The sequence below is a fragment of the Electrophorus electricus genome, chromosome 5 (genome assembly GCF_013358815.1).
Source record: "Electrophorus electricus isolate fEleEle1 chromosome 5, fEleEle1.pri, whole genome shotgun sequence".
Lineage (NCBI taxonomy): Eukaryota > Metazoa > Chordata > Actinopteri > Gymnotiformes > Gymnotidae > Electrophorus > Electrophorus electricus.
Genome location: NC_049539.1, coordinates 2,558,474 through 2,579,735, shown reverse-complemented (window position 1 = coordinate 2,579,735; position 21,262 = coordinate 2,558,474). Strand labels below are relative to the sequence as shown.

General features: G+C 44.7%; 2 protein-coding genes across 4 annotated transcripts; one reads left to right on the top strand and one right to left on the bottom strand.

Moving 5' to 3' along the window:
- Nucleotides 1–2,032: 2,032 nt before the first annotated feature.
- Nucleotides 2,033–6,364, top strand: LOC118241281 (3-ketoacyl-CoA thiolase A, peroxisomal-like). Its single transcript, XM_035525856.1, has 12 exons — nt 2,033–2,261; nt 2,615–2,708; nt 2,831–2,888; nt 3,011–3,090; nt 3,203–3,245; nt 3,766–3,864; nt 3,972–4,052; nt 4,235–4,425; nt 4,660–4,839; nt 5,177–5,232; nt 5,327–5,472; nt 5,644–6,364. Exons 1-12 carry the CDS (start codon nt 2,109–2,111, stop codon nt 5,717–5,719), a joined length of 1,257 nt encoding a protein of 418 aa, XP_035381749.1. The 5' UTR covers nt 2,033–2,108; the 3' UTR covers nt 5,720–6,364.
- Nucleotides 6,365–6,614: 250 nt separating this feature from the next.
- Nucleotides 6,615–20,846, bottom strand: dlec1 (DLEC1 cilia and flagella associated protein). 3 transcript variants are annotated; one of them, XM_027016187.2, is made up of 38 exons: nt 20,566–20,846; nt 19,858–19,998; nt 19,367–19,520; nt 19,091–19,201; nt 18,649–18,842; nt 18,329–18,534; nt 17,124–17,247; nt 16,702–16,789; nt 16,057–16,230; nt 15,804–15,940; nt 15,338–15,430; nt 15,035–15,125; nt 14,489–14,651; nt 14,143–14,335; nt 13,930–14,003; nt 13,604–13,766; nt 13,304–13,397; nt 12,959–13,089; nt 12,577–12,732; nt 11,816–11,946; nt 11,526–11,679; nt 11,174–11,284; nt 10,915–11,036; nt 10,599–10,793; nt 10,267–10,334; nt 10,027–10,178; nt 9,691–9,806; nt 9,495–9,565; nt 9,128–9,351; nt 8,681–8,824; nt 8,444–8,566; nt 8,267–8,361; nt 7,973–8,060; nt 7,673–7,885; nt 7,395–7,559; nt 7,138–7,291; nt 6,921–7,035; nt 6,615–6,743 (listed from the first exon to the last, which is right to left on the bottom strand). In XM_027016187.2, exons 1-38 carry the CDS (start codon nt 20,647–20,649, stop codon nt 6,617–6,619), a joined length of 5,139 nt encoding a protein of 1,712 aa, XP_026871988.2. In that variant the 5' UTR covers nt 20,650–20,846; the 3' UTR covers nt 6,615–6,616. The 3 variants fall into 3 exon arrangements, with proteins under 3 accessions (XP_026871988.2, XP_026871989.2, XP_026871990.2); XM_027016188.2 differs by having other exon boundaries at nt 17,124–17,211; XM_027016189.2 differs by having other exon boundaries at nt 17,124–17,208.
- Nucleotides 20,847–21,262: the final 416 nt, after the last annotated feature.

Below are 21,262 nucleotides of genomic sequence, written 5' to 3'. Positions count from 1 at the left end.
GTGCCACCAAACTGGGTAAATGGCATCCTGGAAGTAAGCACTTTGGGTTGAATGTAAACACTGAAGAATGCATAGCTATGCATATGCACAGCTAAGAAAGCAACATGAATGGCATGGCAAGAAGCCAAAAAGGAAAGCACAAAGAGAAGAAAGCCATAGATCAGACAGAATCACATTAGCTCTCCAAAGATGAGAGACTTCAGAAAGTTCACTGGACAATACAGCTAGTACTAACTCTACGTTACTATATAAAGGAAAAGAACTGTATTGCAGCTGACTGACAACTTTCTGACTCAAAGAGCAAGTTTGTACAGGTCAAAGCTTCCTCCACTACTGATCAGACCTTTCTGCTCAAAGCTTCCTCCACTACTGATCAGAATTTCGCTATCAAAGCTTCGTCCACTGTTGATCAGACCTTCATTCTCAAAGCTTCCTCCACTACTGATCAGACCTTTCTGCTCAAAGCTTCCTCCACTACTGATCAGAATTTCGCTATCAAAGCTTCGTCCACTACTGATCAGACCTTCATTCTCAAAGCTTCCTCCACTACTGATCAGAACTACTGATCAGACCTTTCTGCTCAAAGCTTCCTCCACTACTGATCAGACTTTCACCATCAAAGCTTTGTCCACTACTGATCAGACCTTCACTATCAAAGTTTCCTCCACTGATCAGACTTTTCCTCTACTACTGACTAGACCTTCACCCACATAGTAAAACTAGCAATGCCTCATAATCTATTGCACTCCAAGCCTAAAATGTGAAGGCAAATAACGGAGTACAACTGCACAGCTGTAATAACAGCTAGAATTACAAGGCAGTTCTACTCCTCGAAGTTCTATTTCTACAACTACACAACGAACATATAGTAGAGACAAAGCTTGGCTTACGGCCTAATTTATTTAATCACTGCGTTTGGTTCGCACCTCTCATCACTGATTTTAAATTGAGCATTTTGCGTTAGTCTGTATATAGCTGGAGTATGAACGAAATGTAGTGTAGGTTCCCCCATATTTGAGAATTTTCATATCCTCATTAGTCCCATAAATGGGAGCAGGGTGTAATTTCTTGCAAGTCAAAGAAAATTAAATAGCAATATTCGTTTTTGGCTTAAAAATAGTATAAAGCGTGATCCTTTGCATAAATATAATAGGACAGTTCATTTGTCTTGCAATGACACTCAAATATTGTTGAGCGTATTGTAATGCGTAACGTATAGTGCCATTGTGTGCGCACAACGGATCAATGGCAAACTGAGCAATTTAGCAGGTCTCTAGCTTGTCAACTAGCAACTAAACTCACCTTACGGGCGTGTTTTCATCCTGGAGAAAAGCAGTTCGAGAAAAAAAACAGTGTACGGTCAGGGAAATAAATGTTCTTAAGGTAAAATACTAGGAATGGAAAAATCCGATCACTCCGCTCCTCCAAACTGACGCCGCAGCAGTAAGATCCGGAAACTACAGTTGAAATGCAGTTGTCAAGATCAAGATCAGGAGTGCTGACAATTAAGTCCGGCTTCCAAAATATGCAATTAATATTTTGTTTCCCCAGTGACAATAATCCAAATAGAAAAGTCAGAGTGTTTTGAAAGCTGCGGTTTCAGAGCGCACGCTTGGTGAAGGGAAAGTTTCCTCTGCGCACTGCTCCTGGCTTTCGAGCATGAAGGTCTGAGCGTTTCTCCACCGAGAAGCGCATCTGATGTCAGCAATAACGTGAGCTTCAGGAAATGGTGACGCGGTACCCAAATCGGAGCGATTTTGGTGGCAGGACGCCCTCCTCTGGACGTCTTCTGAACTAAATTTGACGAAGCAGTACATTTACGCTTGATATATTTTTCAAAAATAAACCGAATTTATCTTCGTCTCATTTGTGTTGATTGCTCATTGCTTGAACTTTTGGTTGAATCCCTACAGAACTCTCTGTCCAAACAGCGACAAATAATCTTCAGAGCAGCGTTTTTCACAAATCTGTGAAGAATGCGGGTACTTTTATGTTGAAGTCCTGTAAAAAAGCGACTCACAACAGCGCTGTCTGGAAGGAGGAACGTAGAGGTCGAAGTGCGCTGGACTCCGCCAGCGTTCCTCTGTGAAGGGCTCTCGGTCGTAATTATGCATCGGCTGAAGCTGCTGTCTCGACACCTGTCCTCGTCCGACCCCTCTGTTCAGACATGCAGCGCCCGGACCGCGGATGGTCCTGATGACATCGTTGTGGTCCACGGGTTACGGACCCCGATCGGCAGGGCTAAGAGGGGCTCGTTCAAGGTACGGTGGACTGCCGGCCAAGGCCTGGCCAGGTCCGGGAGAACTTCGCACCCACTCTACAGGGCGCACTACCACACGCCTGCCTTTGCACCGCGACTCTCACTACGTGTCCAACTAAATACACGCCTGTCCGTCTGTCTGTCTCACTGCCTATCATAAAATTTTGATGCAATCCATAAGCGCACGGAGAACTTAAAATAAATATGCAATAGGCATAAGTATCTAAAAACTGGGTATCTTATAATTGCGCAGAAGTTATTTGCCCACAGCCTGTTATAAGAAGTGAAACTCGTCAAAGTTTAGCGAATGAGCTGAATGGTGTTTGGACACCTGGTCATTGCTGTGTCCTGCAGGACACCACGCCAGATGAACTGCTCAGTGGGGTGATGTGCGCCGTGCTGAAGGATGTGGGCCTGGCGCCCGATAAGTTGGGGGACATTTGTGTTGGTAAGTCCGCATGAGCTGCATATAAGCTGGTCAGACTATGGATGTCGATGCAGTTCGTTGGCTCTTTGTGGCAGGAATGAAGGTAAAACATTTCCGTTTTCCTTTGCACTGTTATCCTGCAGGTAATGTACTACAACCAGGAGCCGGAGCTCTGGTGGCGAGAATTGCGCAGTTTCTCAGGTGCAAGGATTGTTTCAGACTCCCTTATGTCAGACCAGTGACCGCGCATGTGTAGTAACATTACTAATAACATCTTCACTTTAGAATTTCTTAAAATTAAGATGTGTTTCTTTCACTTTCAGTGGCTTTCCTGAGACTGTGCCCGTCTACACGGTAAACAGGCAGTGTTCGTCAGGTCTACAAGCACTTTTTAACATAGCAGGTAGAAATTCAGATTCACGCCAAGTGTAAATACAATGTTATGTATGTAGTGCAACAGGAATGTGAAACCTTTTATTTTGAATGTTGGTTTTCACTGCTTTTTTTTTTTTAAGGTGGAATCAGGAATGGCTCCTATCATATGGGTCTTGCATGTGGGTTAGTAGTTGTATTACTCAATTATTTTAGACTGAATAATTTAGTAGGTTAATTACCCTTTATAAACCAAAAGTAATCAGCCGGCAAGCTATTTTAACAGTTATAAATTATTAATACCTCACAAAACTACCAATAGCATTTTCAACAGTAAAGCTGTGAATTTAAATAATCTTCTGATCTCTCTAATCAACGTCCTGACCTGTCTAGCACTGTATGCTTTTTTAGGTTCATGTTTGATGAAAATGCACTAAGCCGGAAGTGCCCATGAAGGCTTAGGGTGGATCTCCAGCTCCAGGACTGGAGATCTACTGGCATGCAGAATTTTGTTCTCCAGTCCTGAGCTGGGCTCCCCCACCACAGCTGGGTCCAGCCTTCACTGAACCCAGCTGGGATATAAAGTTTACTTTATGATCATTGTATGTATCATACTGGCAAGTTAAGCAAAAAATGTGTTCCTGTCTGTTCCTGTCAGCGCTCAGCAGGCTGTTGCCCTCACATTTCCACATGGCTGTGTTTTCAGGGTGGAGAGTATGTCTCTGCGCTCTGTTGGAAACCCAGGGGACGTCAGCTCCAGGCTGATGGACAATGAGAAGGCCAGAGACTGTCTCATCCCTATGGGGTAATGCATATCTGCCACACTGGGACACCTGCTGCCTGTGGGTCCATTGAAAACAGACGAGAAGAGAGTTTTGCCAGCCACTGTTGAGTCATGTTGTGCTTTTGCAGAATCACCTCAGAGAATGTGGCAGAGAGGTTTGGCATCACCAGAGAGAAGCAGGACACCTTTGCCTTCAGCTCTCAGCAAAAGTACAATTTTCACTATATTGTGATATATATACATACACTCTCAGCATTCAACACGATTGTCAGATTCTTGGTCATGGACAAGAACGGTCCTTAATTAGCTTGAGTATTAGTATTTAGTGTTTAGCTTGGCTCCGATCAAGGTGTTAAATATGGCACTGATTTGTCTTTTCTTCTGCATGCAGGGCAGCTCTGGCTCAGAGGCAGGGCCTGTTTGACCAAGAGATCGTTCCAATCACCACCAGGTTCGTGGACGAGAATGGAACCGAACGCACAATCACAGTCAGCAAGGACGATGGCATCCGACCGGGCACCACCGCGGAGGGCCTGGCCAAGCTGCGCCCGGCGTTTAAAGAGGATGGCAGCACCACTGCAGGTGTGCACTGCTGAGGAGTGGGCTCAACGCAGACCACAGGGATCAGTACTGCTGGATCACATATTTTATAGTCGAAGATTTGGGTAGCTTCATCTTGCCCATCTACCTATGTTTTATTATTTCTTAACACTTAGTTTGGGAAAGTGAGCTTTCATGTTTTTTTACTTGTGCGTAGAAGCACGGGGTAAAGATCAGGAAGGGTGAGTCTGTGCTTGTGCGTGTGTGTGCATGCAGGTAACGCCAGTCAGGTGAGTGACGGTGCCGCAGCGGTGCTGGTGGGACGCAGGTCCGCGGTGGAGGCTCTGGGCCTGCCCGTGCTTGGGGTCCTGAGAGCCAGTGCTGTAGTGGGTGTAGCCCCAGACGTGATGGGCATCGGACCAGCCTATGCTATCCCTGCAGCTCTGCAAAAAGCAGGTGCGCAGGCAGACTGCGGCTGTCCATAGAACTGCATCACAGAGGCAACACCACCAACAATAATAATAATAACATTGATTTATCTTTATGTAGCCACTTTCATTTAGATTGCCAAACCAATGTGTATTACACAGGGGAAGATTCATAAGTTCATATAAGTTTATATTAAAGATATTTCTAGTTTTTCTCTTTTCTTTTTGTAAATATTGTAGTTATCTAGTGGCATCTTGATGTTATACAGTTATGTTTTGAGCTTGCTTGAAAACTTTCTTTCAAATGGATATATTTTTATACAGTGTAAGACATTATATTATGTGGTGGTTCTTTGTGCTTACAGGTTTGACTGTTGATGATGTTGATGTGTTTGAGATCAACGAGGCCTTTGCTAGTCAGGTAGGCAGCTACAGAGCTCAGAGATGTTCTCACTGTGCAAAGCTGTGAGCTTCACAGAAATAAACACACTAAACACACGCATTTGACCCCGAAGGCGGTTTACTGTGTTGAAAAACTGGGCATTCCTCTGAAGAAAGTCAACCCTAAGGGCGGCGCCATTGCCCTGGGTCATCCGCTGGGCTGCACGGGGGCACGCCAGGTCGTGACCTTACTGCACGAGCTGAAACGCAGACGTAGGAGGTAAGCAAACCACACTGGGGTGTGGAGCATAAACGCTGGCTGTTTAAGAATCGAAGTGTTGGGTTGAAGAGCGGCTCTGGCAGCTGTACTGGAACTCTCTTGAGATCGATATTTGAGGTGAATTTAAGCTCAAGGATGTGGATGGAGTAAACATGGGGTCTGTGGTTTCAGGGCCTATGGAGTGGTGTCCATGTGCATTGGCACTGGGATGGGAGCAGCTGCCGTCTTCGAGTACCCGGGTCAATGATGGGACCTAACGCTCAGAAATGAACCTTCTGAAGAGTAACTAACTCATGATACAGATTCTGCCCTGGTCAGAGTATAGTCTACTACTGCACTTAGTCAGAGAGTTGCAGGCTGAACCACGTAGAAGACCGAATTGTGATTTGCATGGAGAGATTTAGTCTAAATGTATGGTGATCAGCACCTAAAACTTATGATACTCATAATTTCGACATGTTCTTCCAAATGTGCCTCGTCTTGTAATATAAACAACCAGTCATGGAGATGTAAAATGCATTTTTTAGTATAAGAACTACCAATTCTGACTTTCTGTTCTGTTAGATGTGCGTAGCACTACACACTGTTCTACAATGGACACATTTCATGTTTCTTAATAATCTTCTGTGTTGGTGAGCCAAGAGAGACACAGAAAAGGCACAAACGGAGATCCGCACGGCAGGCTGGAGATGGGAAGGGTGTGCTGAACAGACACATCTGTATGACATGAGTCATAACAACAGAAGTGTGGCCAAAATATGAGGTTATCTGAAGATGTCTAAATAAGTCTAAATTTTGATTGGCAGATTCGAATGTTGACGTCAAACAGCCAGCTGTGCTTAGCTGAAGCCTTCTCTGGCTGGTCCTTCCCCTCTGGCCTGTAATCTGCCTCTGTGAACATTCTTTAAAGGGGAATTCCCTGTTGGCTCTTCCGAACAATTCCAGAGAACTGAAGAGCTAAATCCCTTCTTTCCACAGCTCTCACTGTGACTGGACTTTGTTAATTCTATGAAACAGAAAGAAATCCTTTTATAGATGGCAGTGGTGGTGGTTGTTTTTGTTTTTTTCTCTTTTAAATAAATAACAAATTCAAAGTATGTTTTTTTGTTTGTTTTGTTTTAGGTTTTTTTATTGTTGTTTTTTATCAGGAATCTGGTGTCAATAATGCGTATCTCTCATCGAAGGATCCCATCCCTTGAACATGCAGGTTTAGACGAGATTCTCCCAGAATCCCCTGCACGATAACCGTAGCCTGGAATGCCCTCTGGGCACTGTGAAAGACACCAACCTTCAGCAGCGTGTGCAGCGGCAGAGGTTAAAACCTAATGCATGCCTGTACATCTACACTGCAGCTCAGTTTAATGAATCTGTACTGGAATATTCATTTCAAAGGTTGGTCTGAGAGTGTAGAATGGGAGATTTTCAGGGGTGGGTCACAGGTTAGGTACCTGGCTGTGAAGCTGATCTCCAGGGCTTGTCTACAGGCAGAGTAAGAGTACTCTGGTGACGTTAACGTGCCTCGCTGCGGAGTTACTCTGAACGCATCGCTGCCCTCACCAGCATCTGCACAAAAACAGCAACAACAGTCAAATGTTCAATAAGACGCTCATTAGGTAAAGGCTGATTAAGGAGCGGCACGGTGGTGCTGTATTTGTGTCCCTGTACCAATCAGTGCTGTCCAGGCACTGCCGGAGGAGCCTTGGTTAGAGAGGTACACTTCTCTGACTCTGGTCTGACCCACATAGCAGGTGCCAAAGTCTACGCTGCCACAGGACAGGTGCAGCATGGGTAGCCCCAGGTAAGCGGCCATGGGTACAGTCTCAAAACAGAACAGCAAGTCAGGAAAAGGCCCGGAGGACTTTCACTACCACATACTGTATTATCCTTTTCTATAAGATTCCTATAACCTACACTGTGGCTACCTGCGCTGTGTTGTTGCTGTACTGGATGGTCAGGCTCTGCTCAAAGCACATCCTTCCTCCTCCTCGTTCCTCGCTGCACAGCAGGGTCACAGAGGGTGGGACTTCCTCCAGAGGCCGGTTCTGATAGGTCAGGATGGATGCTGAAAGATGGAAGGCCACCTTTACCTGCCAAAATTGCCAGAGCAGAGCATCTAATCTTTCATTTATTGTTTATTTATGCCTCATAAATGTGTGTGTGTGTGTGTGTGTGCGGGCGTGCATATGATGTGGCTACACACCCTCATGTTGCGTTTGGGCTGCAGCAGCAGTGTTGCGGGCCTCTCGGCTGAGCCCGGCGGTCTGTGTGGGTGGAACCGGGGGCTGGAACTGGCCGTGTGGGCGTTGTCTTGGCTGGGCAGCATCACGGAGAATGGTGGCTGCACAAGCAGCCTGATGCTCAGAGGCATGTCAGTACCGTTACCCAGCTGCAGCGTCCGCTCCAATATACATTCCTGCAACAGACACAGCAAGGAGATCCCCCTTTATCAGACCACACACACACACACACACACATTTGAAGAGTTTGGTTTTTTGGGCACCTGTCTGAGTGTGTCTCCATCGAGTAAATCGCTGGCAGCTGCAAAGAACTGCAGCACCTCTTCATCCTCGCCCATCTGCACCGTCACACTGCGAACCACAACATCGTTTTACCCTGTTAAAACGGCTCATCCAGCTCTCTAGTGAAGTATATTACGCAAAAGGTTACCTCACCACACGTGAGGTCATCCGTAGGAAATCTGTTTAGGTATAGCACACACATATCTCCAACACTAGACTCACAGTTTGGTGGTGTGTGTAGCACAGGTGTTTATGTGTGTAGCAGTGTGTCGTACGTGGCTGGTTTAACATGCGCCTGCAGGTCTAGTCTCAAGGGTTCCAGCTCATGGCCTTGAGCTCGAGACACATTACCCAGAAGCTCTTCTGCCGCCTGGATGACAGCATTAGGCATTAGTACTGCTGAGATTTGTACTTCTAGGCTTAACTGGATGATGTAAAGGGGACTAGTATACCTTCGAGTCCAGTGACATGAAGCCGAAAGCGTAGCCAACGCACGTGTGCTCACTAGTTGGATCAAGCAGTGTAATAGGGGTAAAAGAGACATGGATGGTGCTACTGCCCCCTGCTGGGACTACCTGCAATGAAAATATTACATATATAAAATAATTTTTATTTTAAATTTGATATATAGCATGCAGAAACAACTGGGGGATGACTGCCAACCAGCCTGTCCTGTAGGGGGCACTCACTATCTGCTGGGGAGTGATGCAGTATGGGTAATCAGCCACAGTTCCTTCATGAGGTTGAATACACACAGATAAAAGCTTCCTCGCCGGAGCCCATGATACCAGAGCATCTCTCTCCTGTTCATAACAATGCATTTCCTCATGGTCCTATGGCCCACAAACAGAAAGCGCACAAACAACTGGATGAAGATCACAACAAGATCCATTCAGGACCTGAAATCGTTAAAGAAGTTTTGCTGCATAAATATATTAATTTGATAATACAGATCTCAGTCTCAGATTAGTCTGTTCAGTTCCAGAAATTAGGCAGTATGATTTGCAAGTGCATGAAAAGATTACATGACGTGTCTACAAAAGCAAACATGTCTGAGAGGCTGAGTCATTGTACAGCACAATCCATTTAAAACAAACCTTTCCTTTATTACACATCAGCTTCAAATGTTTGCTTACCGACCCCCTTGATTTGGTCTTGAGAGATGAGCCGCTGCCAGCCGTGCTGGGCGTGTGGCATCGATGCTGTGTGGGTGCCAGTGCCGCACTAGAGCCCAGCCCCCTGACAACCTCGTTTCCATCTGTGTCTCTAAGGGGAAAGGGTTCGCCGTATGACACCATTAAGTCAATCAACTTCCTGTCTGCAGTCTCCTTGTTGTGGGTCAGCCAGTCAATACGGATATCTACGGAGAGGAACGAAGAACACGTCAGATTTTGCTTTAAAAATAAAATACTACTACACGCAATGTGTTCTAAACTACTGGAGTATTGTTGTATGCAAATTGGTCTGAAGAAATCTACAAAGGAGCATGATGTGTGCTCCTACCATATGGACTGATGTTATTCAAGCGGAGTGGGCGAGACACTGTATCTCCTCCTGAAACGTGAGAGCCAAATCTGTGAAAAGAACCACATTAAAATATACCTTTTAGGAATTTTGTAACATATGATTAAGTGCACATGTATATATATATATTGATCTGTGGTTGTCCAATTAGAGATGAGGAAATCGAAATCTTCACCGTATGATTGGTCCTTGGTTCTGATTGTAAGGCTGCTGTCCAATCATCTGGAAGTAGATAGGACAGCCTCTCACAGATAGCCTCATTGGAATGAGTGTCGGATCCAGATCACCAACCTCACAGAAATGGCATCCGGTTATTTTCTTTCGTTTGTCAATAAATCTTAACACTCATCCTTAATGCCCATGGGAAACAATAATAATTATCTTAGGTTATTCCTAACAGGTATTGTTGTATGCAGTTGTATTTCCAATTGATGGATGGGCGAACAGGAAAACCTGAGGATGTCCAAATATTGAATGCACACTTGGTACATAACAGTGTGGTTTTCTCTACTTTACAGATCAGGTGGTCTTGATAGTTGCCCCACATGTTGTTGAACGCAGTGATGCTGATGGTTTCTGTCTCAAACGGCCCGAGCATCCCGGTGTGGGGCTCTGCGAGGAAAGCCGCTCCTTTCCCATGGGTGAGAAGACCGCTGACGAAGCCTGGAGCAGACAACACACAGAGAGCAGTACTCACCTCCCCTGTATCTGCCATTCACCGCAACAGAACAGATGTAGGACTTGCACTCACCCTCGTACTCTGCATCTTGGATTTTCTTCGCTTGCATTGCGTGGAGTGGCATTCTCACAGCAGCACGTCTGAAATCACAGCACAGAGCACAGTTCCGACCCATTCCACATTGTCTCTGGAATATACAGAGGTCAGTCCCCTTCCGCATTGCACAGAGCGCAGTCACAGCACAGAGATAAAATCACTGGGGTGTTATTAGATGACATGTTCATTATTGCGTCTGCTACAATATGCAGATGTCCACATATTGTCACACATATGCACACAGTTACAAACATGTGCACATGTTGATACACAAGTCAGAAAGACAGCAGAGAGACCGGCCACCATACCTATGTCGAGAACTTTTGACTGATTGTAAGGGGCAGTGCCCATTGAAAACCTTTGCCTCCATGGCGAAAGGGGCTGGAATTGCTGTATGATTGGTTATCACCAGCTGTCGTGAGGCTGACTGACCAATAAGGACTGCCTCCGGTCCGGTGAAGTCCAGCAGAACTGGCTGTTGATTAGTGCCACCTGAACCAGCACTGAGGTCATAGCAGAAGATGATAGCTCTCACATACACTTCCTACTGTACGCTTTGAACAGCAAGCTTTTAAAGCACTTGAAAGCCAAATACGAGTAGGTGCGTTAGTTAGTTATAGGTACCAGTGTGTGTCAGGCAGAGAGTAGGAAACACTGAGGTGCTTGGCTCTGGCACAGAAACCCAGCACTAAGGGCCTCTCCATCCCCTCCACCTCACAGAGAGCAACTACATCAGATAACGCTTCCTGCACACACACAGAGGCAGACAGAGACACACAGACATGCATTACATTATAAGCAATTCAAACTCTACAAAACAATAACAATCAGACAGTTAGTGTTGGGAAGAGGGATGGAGTTTAAGGATTGAGTGGATACTTGCATCGGTGTGTGCTGTAAAGGATATGCTGATCTCCATTTGTGTGTTTGGCCCCAGAGTGCCAGAAGGTGGTGTGAAGCTGGCTGAGTAGAGATGAGCATGTGGGCCCTGGAGCTGAGAGAGACACAGGCGTAGGGAGAGAGACATTACCCTATAAAAACACAAGAGGTGCTAAAGAGAGTGGGCTTGTACCTCAAACTAACCAGATAATTTATTGTAATTAATGTACAAAATTTGAAATGTGGCAAAATTCAAGGAAGAAACAGCTTAGTTGCAAAAATATACAAGCTACTGTTGCACATGTACTATAAAAGTTGAATACTACAGGTGTACTGTAGTAGAAGCTGCTTCCCACCTTGGTCCAGGTGAAGAGTGCTGGGAGCAGAGTCTGGTTGAAGAGAGTAGTGCTGGCCCTCTGTGCAACTCCTACATAAAGATTAGGCAGCTCCAGCTTACAGTTCAACAAACACACCTGAGGAGACTGAACATCTGCCTGCAAAGACAGGTGACTAGAAACACACACACACACACACACACACACACACACACACACACACACACACACACACACAAGTCAAAACATTTAGAATTCATTTAGGATCCTCACACACCTCTCAGGAATGCCCTGTTCATTTGTCTTCTCACCATCCAGTGCCATCCAGCACAGAGAGCTCCAGCACAGTCTCGAAGCTCTGACAGCACACAGCTTGGAAAAGCACGTCCACGCTGCAGGACGCCAGAGGGGCCAACACACCCTGCCTAGGTTCTACCCTCACCTGCAACACACACACACACACACGCACGCGCACGCACACACGCACGCGCACGCACACACACACACACACACACACACACACACACACACAAACACACACACACGTACACACACACACACGCACGCACGCACGGGCACGCACGCACACGCACGCACACACACACAGAGACACACACACACGCACGCACGCGCGCACACACGCACACACACACACACACACACACTCACACACAGAGACACACACACACACACAGCACGCACACGCACACACACACACAGACACACACAGACACACACACACACACACGCACGCACACACACAGCACACACACACAGCACACACACACACACACACACACGCACACACACACACAGCATGCACGCACACACACACACACACACACACACACACACACACACACAGAGCTATTGCCACCACAGAATAACTGTTGGCCTGGAATCATACATTTACAGTATTTTCCAATGGAGTGTTTCCAATAAGACAGAAACAAAAGAAATGTTTCTCTATGATTGGTAAACATGTTACATGAAATCCTACTCTGACTTTAGAAGACCACAAATGCATGACAATGCAGAGCGAAGTGGTGATGCAGAGTGCCACGTTTCCTACTTGTCCCTGTCTGGCTGTGTCCTCAGACACCTCCTGCAGGCACCAACAGGCCTCCACAGGGCTGGTGTTGCTGATCTGGAGGGTGGAGCTGACATCCTGCCCCAGCTCCAGCAGACCTAGGTCCACACTGGGCATGCTTAGGGAGAGGTGTGGCCCCTGAGAGAGACCATAGACAACCAACCGAGAAAAGGGACCACGCCCACCATTTCTTAAGGGACATTTTACATTCTCTGTTTTTGTGATATGTATTGAATACAGATGACAAAAAAGATGAGGTATTTTGTGTTTAATTGTACTGACGGACATTCTAATAGTAGATCAGACAGGACACACACCCGCACCCACACACACCGCACACCGGAGGGCGTTCAGATACTCTCACCTTAAAAGTGGCCTCGATGGCCAAGCGTACAGGAGTTGGGTGGTGCTGTATGTGACACAGCAGCGTGGTGGAGAGGCAACCTGGCTGGCACCCCCTCAGCACCAGAACTACACCCACACACTCAAATACTTCTGCAGGCACACGTACACAGTGGAAGCTATTAGCCATGATGTACTGTTAATGTACTGCCATACATATGCAAACATATTTCATATATTATTCAAAGATTAAGTCGTTATTTTATACTTTGTTTACTCTATATGTATCAACAGGGTTCTAAAATAGTGTGATACGGTGAAATGAAGATGTTAATTCATGGCAGGTATTTTCTGACTAAACATTTACCTATTTCACCTGATGAAGGCTCCACCTCAATAACATGGCAGTCAGTAACGCGCTCCCAATCAAACCGAATCGGTGACTTGCTATGATTCCACATCTGAAACACACAACACAAATACGGAAACATGCACGTGCGCGCACACACACACACACACACACACACACACAGACAGACAGAGCCACATAATGCGCAAACACGGAAGGCAATAGTGATTCTTTAAAGAAATAAAAACAATTGATAAATAAATAAATATTTCATATCCTCCCTGGAGGTGTTTTGGCTGGCCTCAGAATGGCATGTACTTTGAAGGGCTTGCGGATGGTGGTGTGTATGTACGTCTCTCCTGGTATGAGGAGGGCATATGGTTCCAGCAGGATCTTATAGGGCAGGGTGGACCCCTTCAAATCCATCTCCATCACTACCACATCACTCATCCTGGACAGCATATCAAGCTGCTGAATTTCACTGCAAACCAAAAAGAAGAAAGATTTTGTTATGCAAGATTCGCTTGGTATCAAGTCAAAGAGAAGGAGAAGCTTTTTTGACCATAAACACTGAATCATTCTTCAAATGCTTATTTAATGTAAACCTACGTTTGACAGAGAAAATAATCAAGAGAAATGTTTACCCATCGTCACTAGTCTTAAGCAGGTCTGGTACTTCCATTATCACCAACTGACAGACACTGTGATAATCTAACAACTACAAGAGAGAGAAAAAGTCAAAACTAAAACCAAACTTAAATAACCATTTGTACATGTGCTTGTATACATGCATGTGTGTACATGTTTGTGTGTGTGTGTGTGTGTGTGTGTGTGTGTGCGTGTGCGCATGTGTATACCTCCTGTGGGTGGTATGAAAGCTGAAATTCCTGAACTTGCTCAGGGGTCAGCAGGCCCATCACAGGACTGATGCTGAAGGCGTTGTCAGTGGCAACGTGATGCTGAATGCAAGAGATAACTGGAGCCTCCCCAGGCAGTAGAGACTGCAGGCTAGGCTTCACAATCTGCCAGTGGAACGGCAGCTCCAAATACCTGTTACACACCAAACTGTGTTACAGTGTTCAGCTGGAGATTACTCAGCCACTGACCAAAGTCCTGTCATTACCAGGAAATGCGTGAGGGACAGTGAACTCTCCGTCTTGCTCACATGGTGGTTTAAGAAGTAAGCAAGGCCAATATGCTTACGTCTTGTTCTTGATGAGAACTCTCTTCTGTAGTTTGGAGTGTGGGTTGGCCGCATCAAATCTCACAAAGTGGTCGGCACTGAGATCTCGCAGTTCCTCGAGCGCAGGGGGATTCTCTTCACCCTCCACCTCCACCAGCTCCAGCTCCACCTGCTGGCCTACACCTGCCAGGGTGCCAGTCCCATAAACACAGAGTGTGGTTTAGGACTGAAGCTGTCCATCTCTAGTCCTAAAGCCTTTCTACACTCCTACTATTGTCTTACAATAGTAGCTCAGTGGTTAAGGTAATTGACTAGTAATCAGAAGGTTGCTGGTTCAAGCCCTGCTGTTACCCCTGAGCAAGGCCCTTGATGCTCAAGTTGTATTTTGTCATAATTGTAAGTTGCTTTGGGTAAAAGTGTCAGGTAAATGTAATGGGTGGCTGAGAGATCACTGCTAGAGCTTTTTTCACTTCCAGGTTAGATCCATTTTTAAAAAACCTGGTCATGACTCAGGTGAGCATGGTCTGGCACTAAAGCTGTTCCATGGGAGGGACTCAGGACATTACCCTGTATGGTGAAATCCTTCACCTGACAGTTGTCACACACGATGGTGAAGCTGTGAGCATAGCTTTCAGCAGCAGTGGGCAAGAAAAACACCTGCCACAGGAACAAACACAGCACTTATACCCCACACTGCACAAACGACCCTTCACTGGCTCTGATACATCACCTTACTTTCAATAAACACAACATTTTATGGCTTAACACATTTGTAAATGCAATTCCATGCATTTGGTCATGCTGCACCTAAGGCCTAGTCATTTTTTGTGGTTAATAATTGGTTGTGTGAATGTGACTAGTTTTCTTACCTCCATAACAGCAGTCTGGCCAGGGAGCAGGGCGAACAGAGAGGGGCCGATGGCAAATGGAGCTTGCTCTGCAAACACGGCCTTCACTGCAGACTGGGCCAATGCACAGATACAGCACAGAACTGGCTGGCATCATAACGCTGTCTTTACTACAACAGTAGTACGTAACTACTCTATCATAGCATCTTGGTTTATTAATTCTGGTATACACATTGGCTTTCCATATGAAACCTTCTTAAATTGAGCCATATCACTAGAATGTGAAGCATAATTATTAAACTACTTTGATAATGAAGCAAAAATTACACAAAAAACAAGAAACATAAACGAAGTCAGGCATACGGTAATTTGGTAAAAAATAAAATAAAATTCTCCAATGACTGCTGTGTCTATCTGGTGTAAGGCTCCTGTCTTGATGTCTTGTTGGTCTAAGACACTGGTGTTACAGTCTCGGTATGCTGTTTACCCGAAGGCTGGAAGCAGGCCACTGGTTCTTGGGCATGATGCAGAACATTCCGGCACTCTGTCCTTCATTACGGCACTCCAGCTCCATGAACTTCACCCCTCCCACCAGACAGTAACCGCAGTCGAGAACAGGGGGCACTGGATGTCCAGACACAAGCAATGCAGAGAATTTACAATTCAAACCACCTCTACATCAGTCACTGTGTGTTAGAGTCTAGGTGGGACCACCGTGTCGGTTTCTTCTGTCCACTCACATGTCAGCATCGGCGGGGGAATGTGGGCCTCCACAGGCACAATGAGAGGATAGGGCGATTGCGTCTCCACCACCAGGAAGTCCTCGTAGTCTGCCAGGGAGTCAGGGGCAAAACGCACTGTATACTGGCAGCTCAGCCCAGGGGCCACAGTGGCCCCCTCCCCGGGGAACCTGCCTGAGGAACCACACCTGTGTTAGGCCACACCTCCATTAGGCCACACCTATCATCCTGCAAAGGCTGAATAAAATTTAATACACAGAACAAAAACAGCCCTCTAACAACAATGGGATAAATATGCATTTTCTAAGATCTTTTAATGCTATTTAAAAGGAAGGAATAGGAACAGTTGAGGTCTACATCACAGGCGCTTACTACTAAGTGTCAGTACTTCCACTACAGTAAAAGATGCTGTTTTCATGTGACATCTAAATGGCAGCTAAAAGTGATGACAATTCCACAATATTCGCAATAGCGTTGTACAGCATTCTTCCTAATTCAGCAATTATTTAAGCCATTTATATTTTTAAAAATGCCCAAATTTAGCTGAATTTACTGAGAACCTAAATCAATTAATTTAATGCTTTAAAGCAGGTTATTTCACAAGTGATACGATGAAGATGTCACACTATTTTGACAGACACTCACCTAGACCAACAGAGAAGTGTGGAGTGGTGGGCGGGATCACACGTATGCGACGACTGGCTGCAGTTGTGTTTCGCAGCTCCACAGTGGTCTAAAGGAGACAGAACTAGCCACTTAAAAAGACACTGCTCCTGCCTTGCACCTGTAGTACCGAGAGAGGCTCCCGCCTCCTGCAACACTGAATTGCATTAAGCAGGTTCCAAAGATGAATGAAAGAATTAATTGCACAGATCTGGTAATAGCCTGCCAGCAGAGGACCCTATATGATATTTTCTAATTGAGTAATTATAGAATACTATTACTATTAACACACATACCCACAGTAACATCCTACAATGTCTTTTACTTCAGTATCCTTCCTGTTCATATATAGTTCCTTTAAACTTTAAACCAGGTATAGATTATTCCACATATAAGCTATGTACCTCATAGACTTGTCCAACTTGGTAGTCGGTGAACATGACCACAGGGGGGCTGGCTATGAAAACAGGCACTGGGGCTTCAAGGCTGCTGCTGAAGGAGATACTGAGTGAAATCTGAGCTCTTTTCCTATTAGGAAAACCAAATGTCCCAAAAAGAAACAAAAGAATATAATGTACCTGCAGAAAAAGATGGAACCACGTATAATGAAAGGCTTAGTCAAGCATGGCCACACAAGCACAACTCATAAAACCCACAAAAACTGAATAGTATTTGTCTCAACCTTCCTGAAACATTAAATCAACATCCTCAAATATCCTGACCACTGATGTTTTAGGATTGTTAGAGAAGACAGGTGAGCCAATTACTAAGCAACCTCCCACCTGAATGGATACCATCAAAATCTGTAAATCCAGTGACATATATTGTTATATGTAGGAGAGATGCAGTTAAACCCAAATCCAATGACTGGACCAGTGAAGAGGATGCAAACTTTCCAGTCTGTGGTGGCGCTAAAAGCACGGATAGGCAGTAAAGCTTATTACTACCTGATTATACAGTGTGTTCAGCACTGGTTCTTATGTTGTGGAAAAACTGGAAAACAGAATGAAGTATTGCATTGATTTCCTGCATGTTTGTAAAAAAAGATGAATCCAGAGACAGGTGATAATTTGGTGCATTTAAATGATAGTGTGCTTTAGCATACCTTCTTCATATGAAAAGGAATGGCCTTCAAACCTGATAAGACTGCAATTTGAGCCATATTAATAACCCCCCAGTCATGTTTGCTATGGTATGGTAACATGGTATTATTTTCAAGCTTCAGGTAAACAAAACCTTTGCTAAAATACACCATCATGACATAATGCATCTGTACACAGACTAGGTCATATAGAGACTGCAGCATAATGAGATCACATTTCCATTATCATTGCTATACCATAAATGTGTTTACCACAGTAAACCTCTGCAGGGGATTATCAAGGCTTTATGGGTCTGGATCTTCACATATGTGAATACCTTATACCTTATGGTAGAGCGAATCCATTGCATCTGAAATCATCACCTGAATGTCTTCTCTAAAACTATGAATGCAATTATCTTATATGAATGCAATCAGAAATTGCACATTTTGGGTTTTTTGTCTCTGTATTACAGCATATTGTATTTGGGAAAAACTCTAGTCCTCCTGTTTCCGAGGCAGACCCACCTCGCTTTCCTGCCCTTTGCTGCCCCCTTCTCTCTCCGCTCTGGGATGATGAGAGTGCTGCCCCCACGCTGGCCACTCAGGGGCTGGAAGTGAGGGCTGCGCAGGAAGTTCTGCCGCTCTCTGACCTTCCGCAGGGCCGTCCAGACCTCCGCCTGATCTCGAGAGCTCAGCTTCTCCGTCTGCGAAGGTCTGCGCCGCAGCTGTGCCTTCAGACATGCATACACGGAAGAGCGTGAAATGTGCGCTCACTGTGGTACACTGTTAAGAGCGAAGGGGCCGCAGATTTGCAGAACTGGAGTGATCGGCTGGAAGGGAGTGACCTTTGCTGGACTGCCCTTGGTGGAGCTGGCCTCCTGCGAGGAGTGCAGAGTGCAAGTCTCCTCCGACTCCTCCAGCAGACTTTGGGCTGTGTGCTCAGAGTGCAGGATCAGTGAGTAGCCATCATCCTGGGGCTGCGTGCACACATGCTTCTGGTAAGAGATAGTTGGCCTGGCATAGCCTGGGCTAGATTTGCCTGGGGAGAAGACATTAAGGGATTACGGACAAAGGATACAAGACATCAGAAGAGACTTTTGGTCAAAAAGGGAATTCAAAGTATGATCCGTTTTGGATGAACCTGGTGTCTATGTTAATTTCACGCTTAAACATATAAGCTTCACATACAACTAAAACCATCGAGGCTACATAGGTGCAATGTCTTTTTGAAGAATTTCATTACAAAGAACAGTGAAACTGACTGTATATAATTCGATCTAACATTACCTTGTGGTGAATTAATAAGTGGAACTAGCTCTGTTATGTAGTCTTGGGGGCAAATCAAGTTGTTACTCTTGAGCAGCGTGCTGTCCACACACCACGGAAAGGGCGACTTGACTATCCGGATAAAGAATAAAACATGATAATAGTGAAAAATAATCTTAAGCAAACTTTTCACAAAGTAAGCTGAATGCATCCACAAGACAGAGCAGACCGAAGTGCAGTGTAACGAATGTAACCCGGGAGATTCAAGGTGTTTTGCTCATGTCTGTGAACAGGTACCTGGCGGTAGGCCCAGGTGATGGTAGCCTTCCCCCACCTCCTGGGCCTGAGCCTGTACATAATGCTCTCTAGTGTCAGCCTGTAGCCTGGCCTGGATGATATGGTTCTCCAGCATATCAGCATCTCTAATGCGCCTGTTGTACTTCAAATGGACCTAAATGAGAGAAGCCATTCCCAATAAACCGATCCGAACTAAAGCATGTGGATGAAAATGAACATCCTCAAGTCTTCAGGCCTTTGCAAAGAACTACAAAAGAAGTACAAAAGGCATAGTTCCTGTTGGACAAAGTTTGCACCGGGCTAGACCCCAGTGGGAGCCATGAACTTCCTGGCAAGGCCTATCAATAGCAATTCACTCTGAGTGAGTGAAAATGAAATAGATCCCCCATCACAACATTGAGTAAAACTCACAGAACTACTGGGCGAGTAAAGAAGAATAGATATGGGATGAAACTGTTAAGTACATTTGTCAGAGTGGAGGGTAAACACACCTGCTGAAGCTCTTCCACATATTTGTCATGGCAGTTGTTATCGCCCCTGCGTGACTTGGTGAGACTGGCAACAGTGTTTTTTCCAATAACCTCTGTAGTGTAAAGGTCTTGGAATATGCTCGCTAATAGATGAGAAATATCCTGTGAAATACAAAAACTGATCTTAATGAATCAGATACAAATTTGAAATATTGAGCTATTAAAATGTCAACAACCTCTGGAAAAATAAAATTACGGTTTTCATCCATGTATGAATGTAAGTATATTATAAAAGGCTATTTTTGTACTTGAAAAACACTACACAATATACCAGATGCATATTTTGCCCTTATATACTTAATATCCAACCAGACTTTAAATGGTTTTCCATTTTGGGCCTTTCATTTGAAGTTCAGTCACAGACTGTCCAAGACAAATCAAGTTTGTCTGGCAATATGGCAAGTGTCTATTTTCCCTACTCTATGCATATGAAGCTGCTGTTCAGCACAGCTTTAGAAATGTAGAAAAGCAAAATGAAACCAACTTTCACACTTTCACAAAAGGTTGGCCAAAAATGGTAACTTTCTTTACTATAATAGCTTTACACCAAGCCTTTCCATACACAACCAGCTGTGGACTCACCTAGGCTGGTCTGAATATAAGCAACTTTATCATAGCTATTGAAGTTACAGGATCTTTAAATATAGAATACATTTAAAGAATCCTTACCTGTGTTGTACTTGAAGCTGGTTTGTGTCGGCTCATTGAGGACTCAGTGTCATTTTGAGATGTTTGCTCAGATTCTCTATCCATTTCTGCAGCCACTAGGTTAGCTAAGATAAATTACCTAGCTAGCTAGCCAGTACACCCAGTTATACTGAGAGGATTATTTAACGGTGGTACACAAGTCCATATATTTTATGCAAAATTCGCATAAATTATTAGATTGTATATTTTTATTCGAAAATACATAAAGGGATGTGCAAGATGTAAAAGAAACATTTCTTCATGGTTTTTATGTGGCGGATATTTTTGTACACATGTCGTTACCATAGTAACATAGCGTCGTTCTTAAAGGGCAAGTGTATTCCAGTTTTCGTCTCTTTATGGATGAAATTTGGTTTTATCATAAAGCCTTTTAAGTAAATTTATTAGGGGAAAAAAGATAAGGGATCATTTACCTATAAAAACTAAATAATTGTTTTATGGCATGGAAGATAGGTAGCCTACGATCCCTTTCTTATAACTTCCCTGTATTTCCTAAAAACACACTATCCTGCATAGCCTGTAGAACCAGATTACCACAAATTCATGTAGTCTATGGGTTCATGGTTTTGAATGTCTCATATGTCTGTGTGAATACAGTGCTGTCTTTGAAAATCAACAAAGCTTATCTGATAATATAGGCGACTAAAATGTGCTGTCT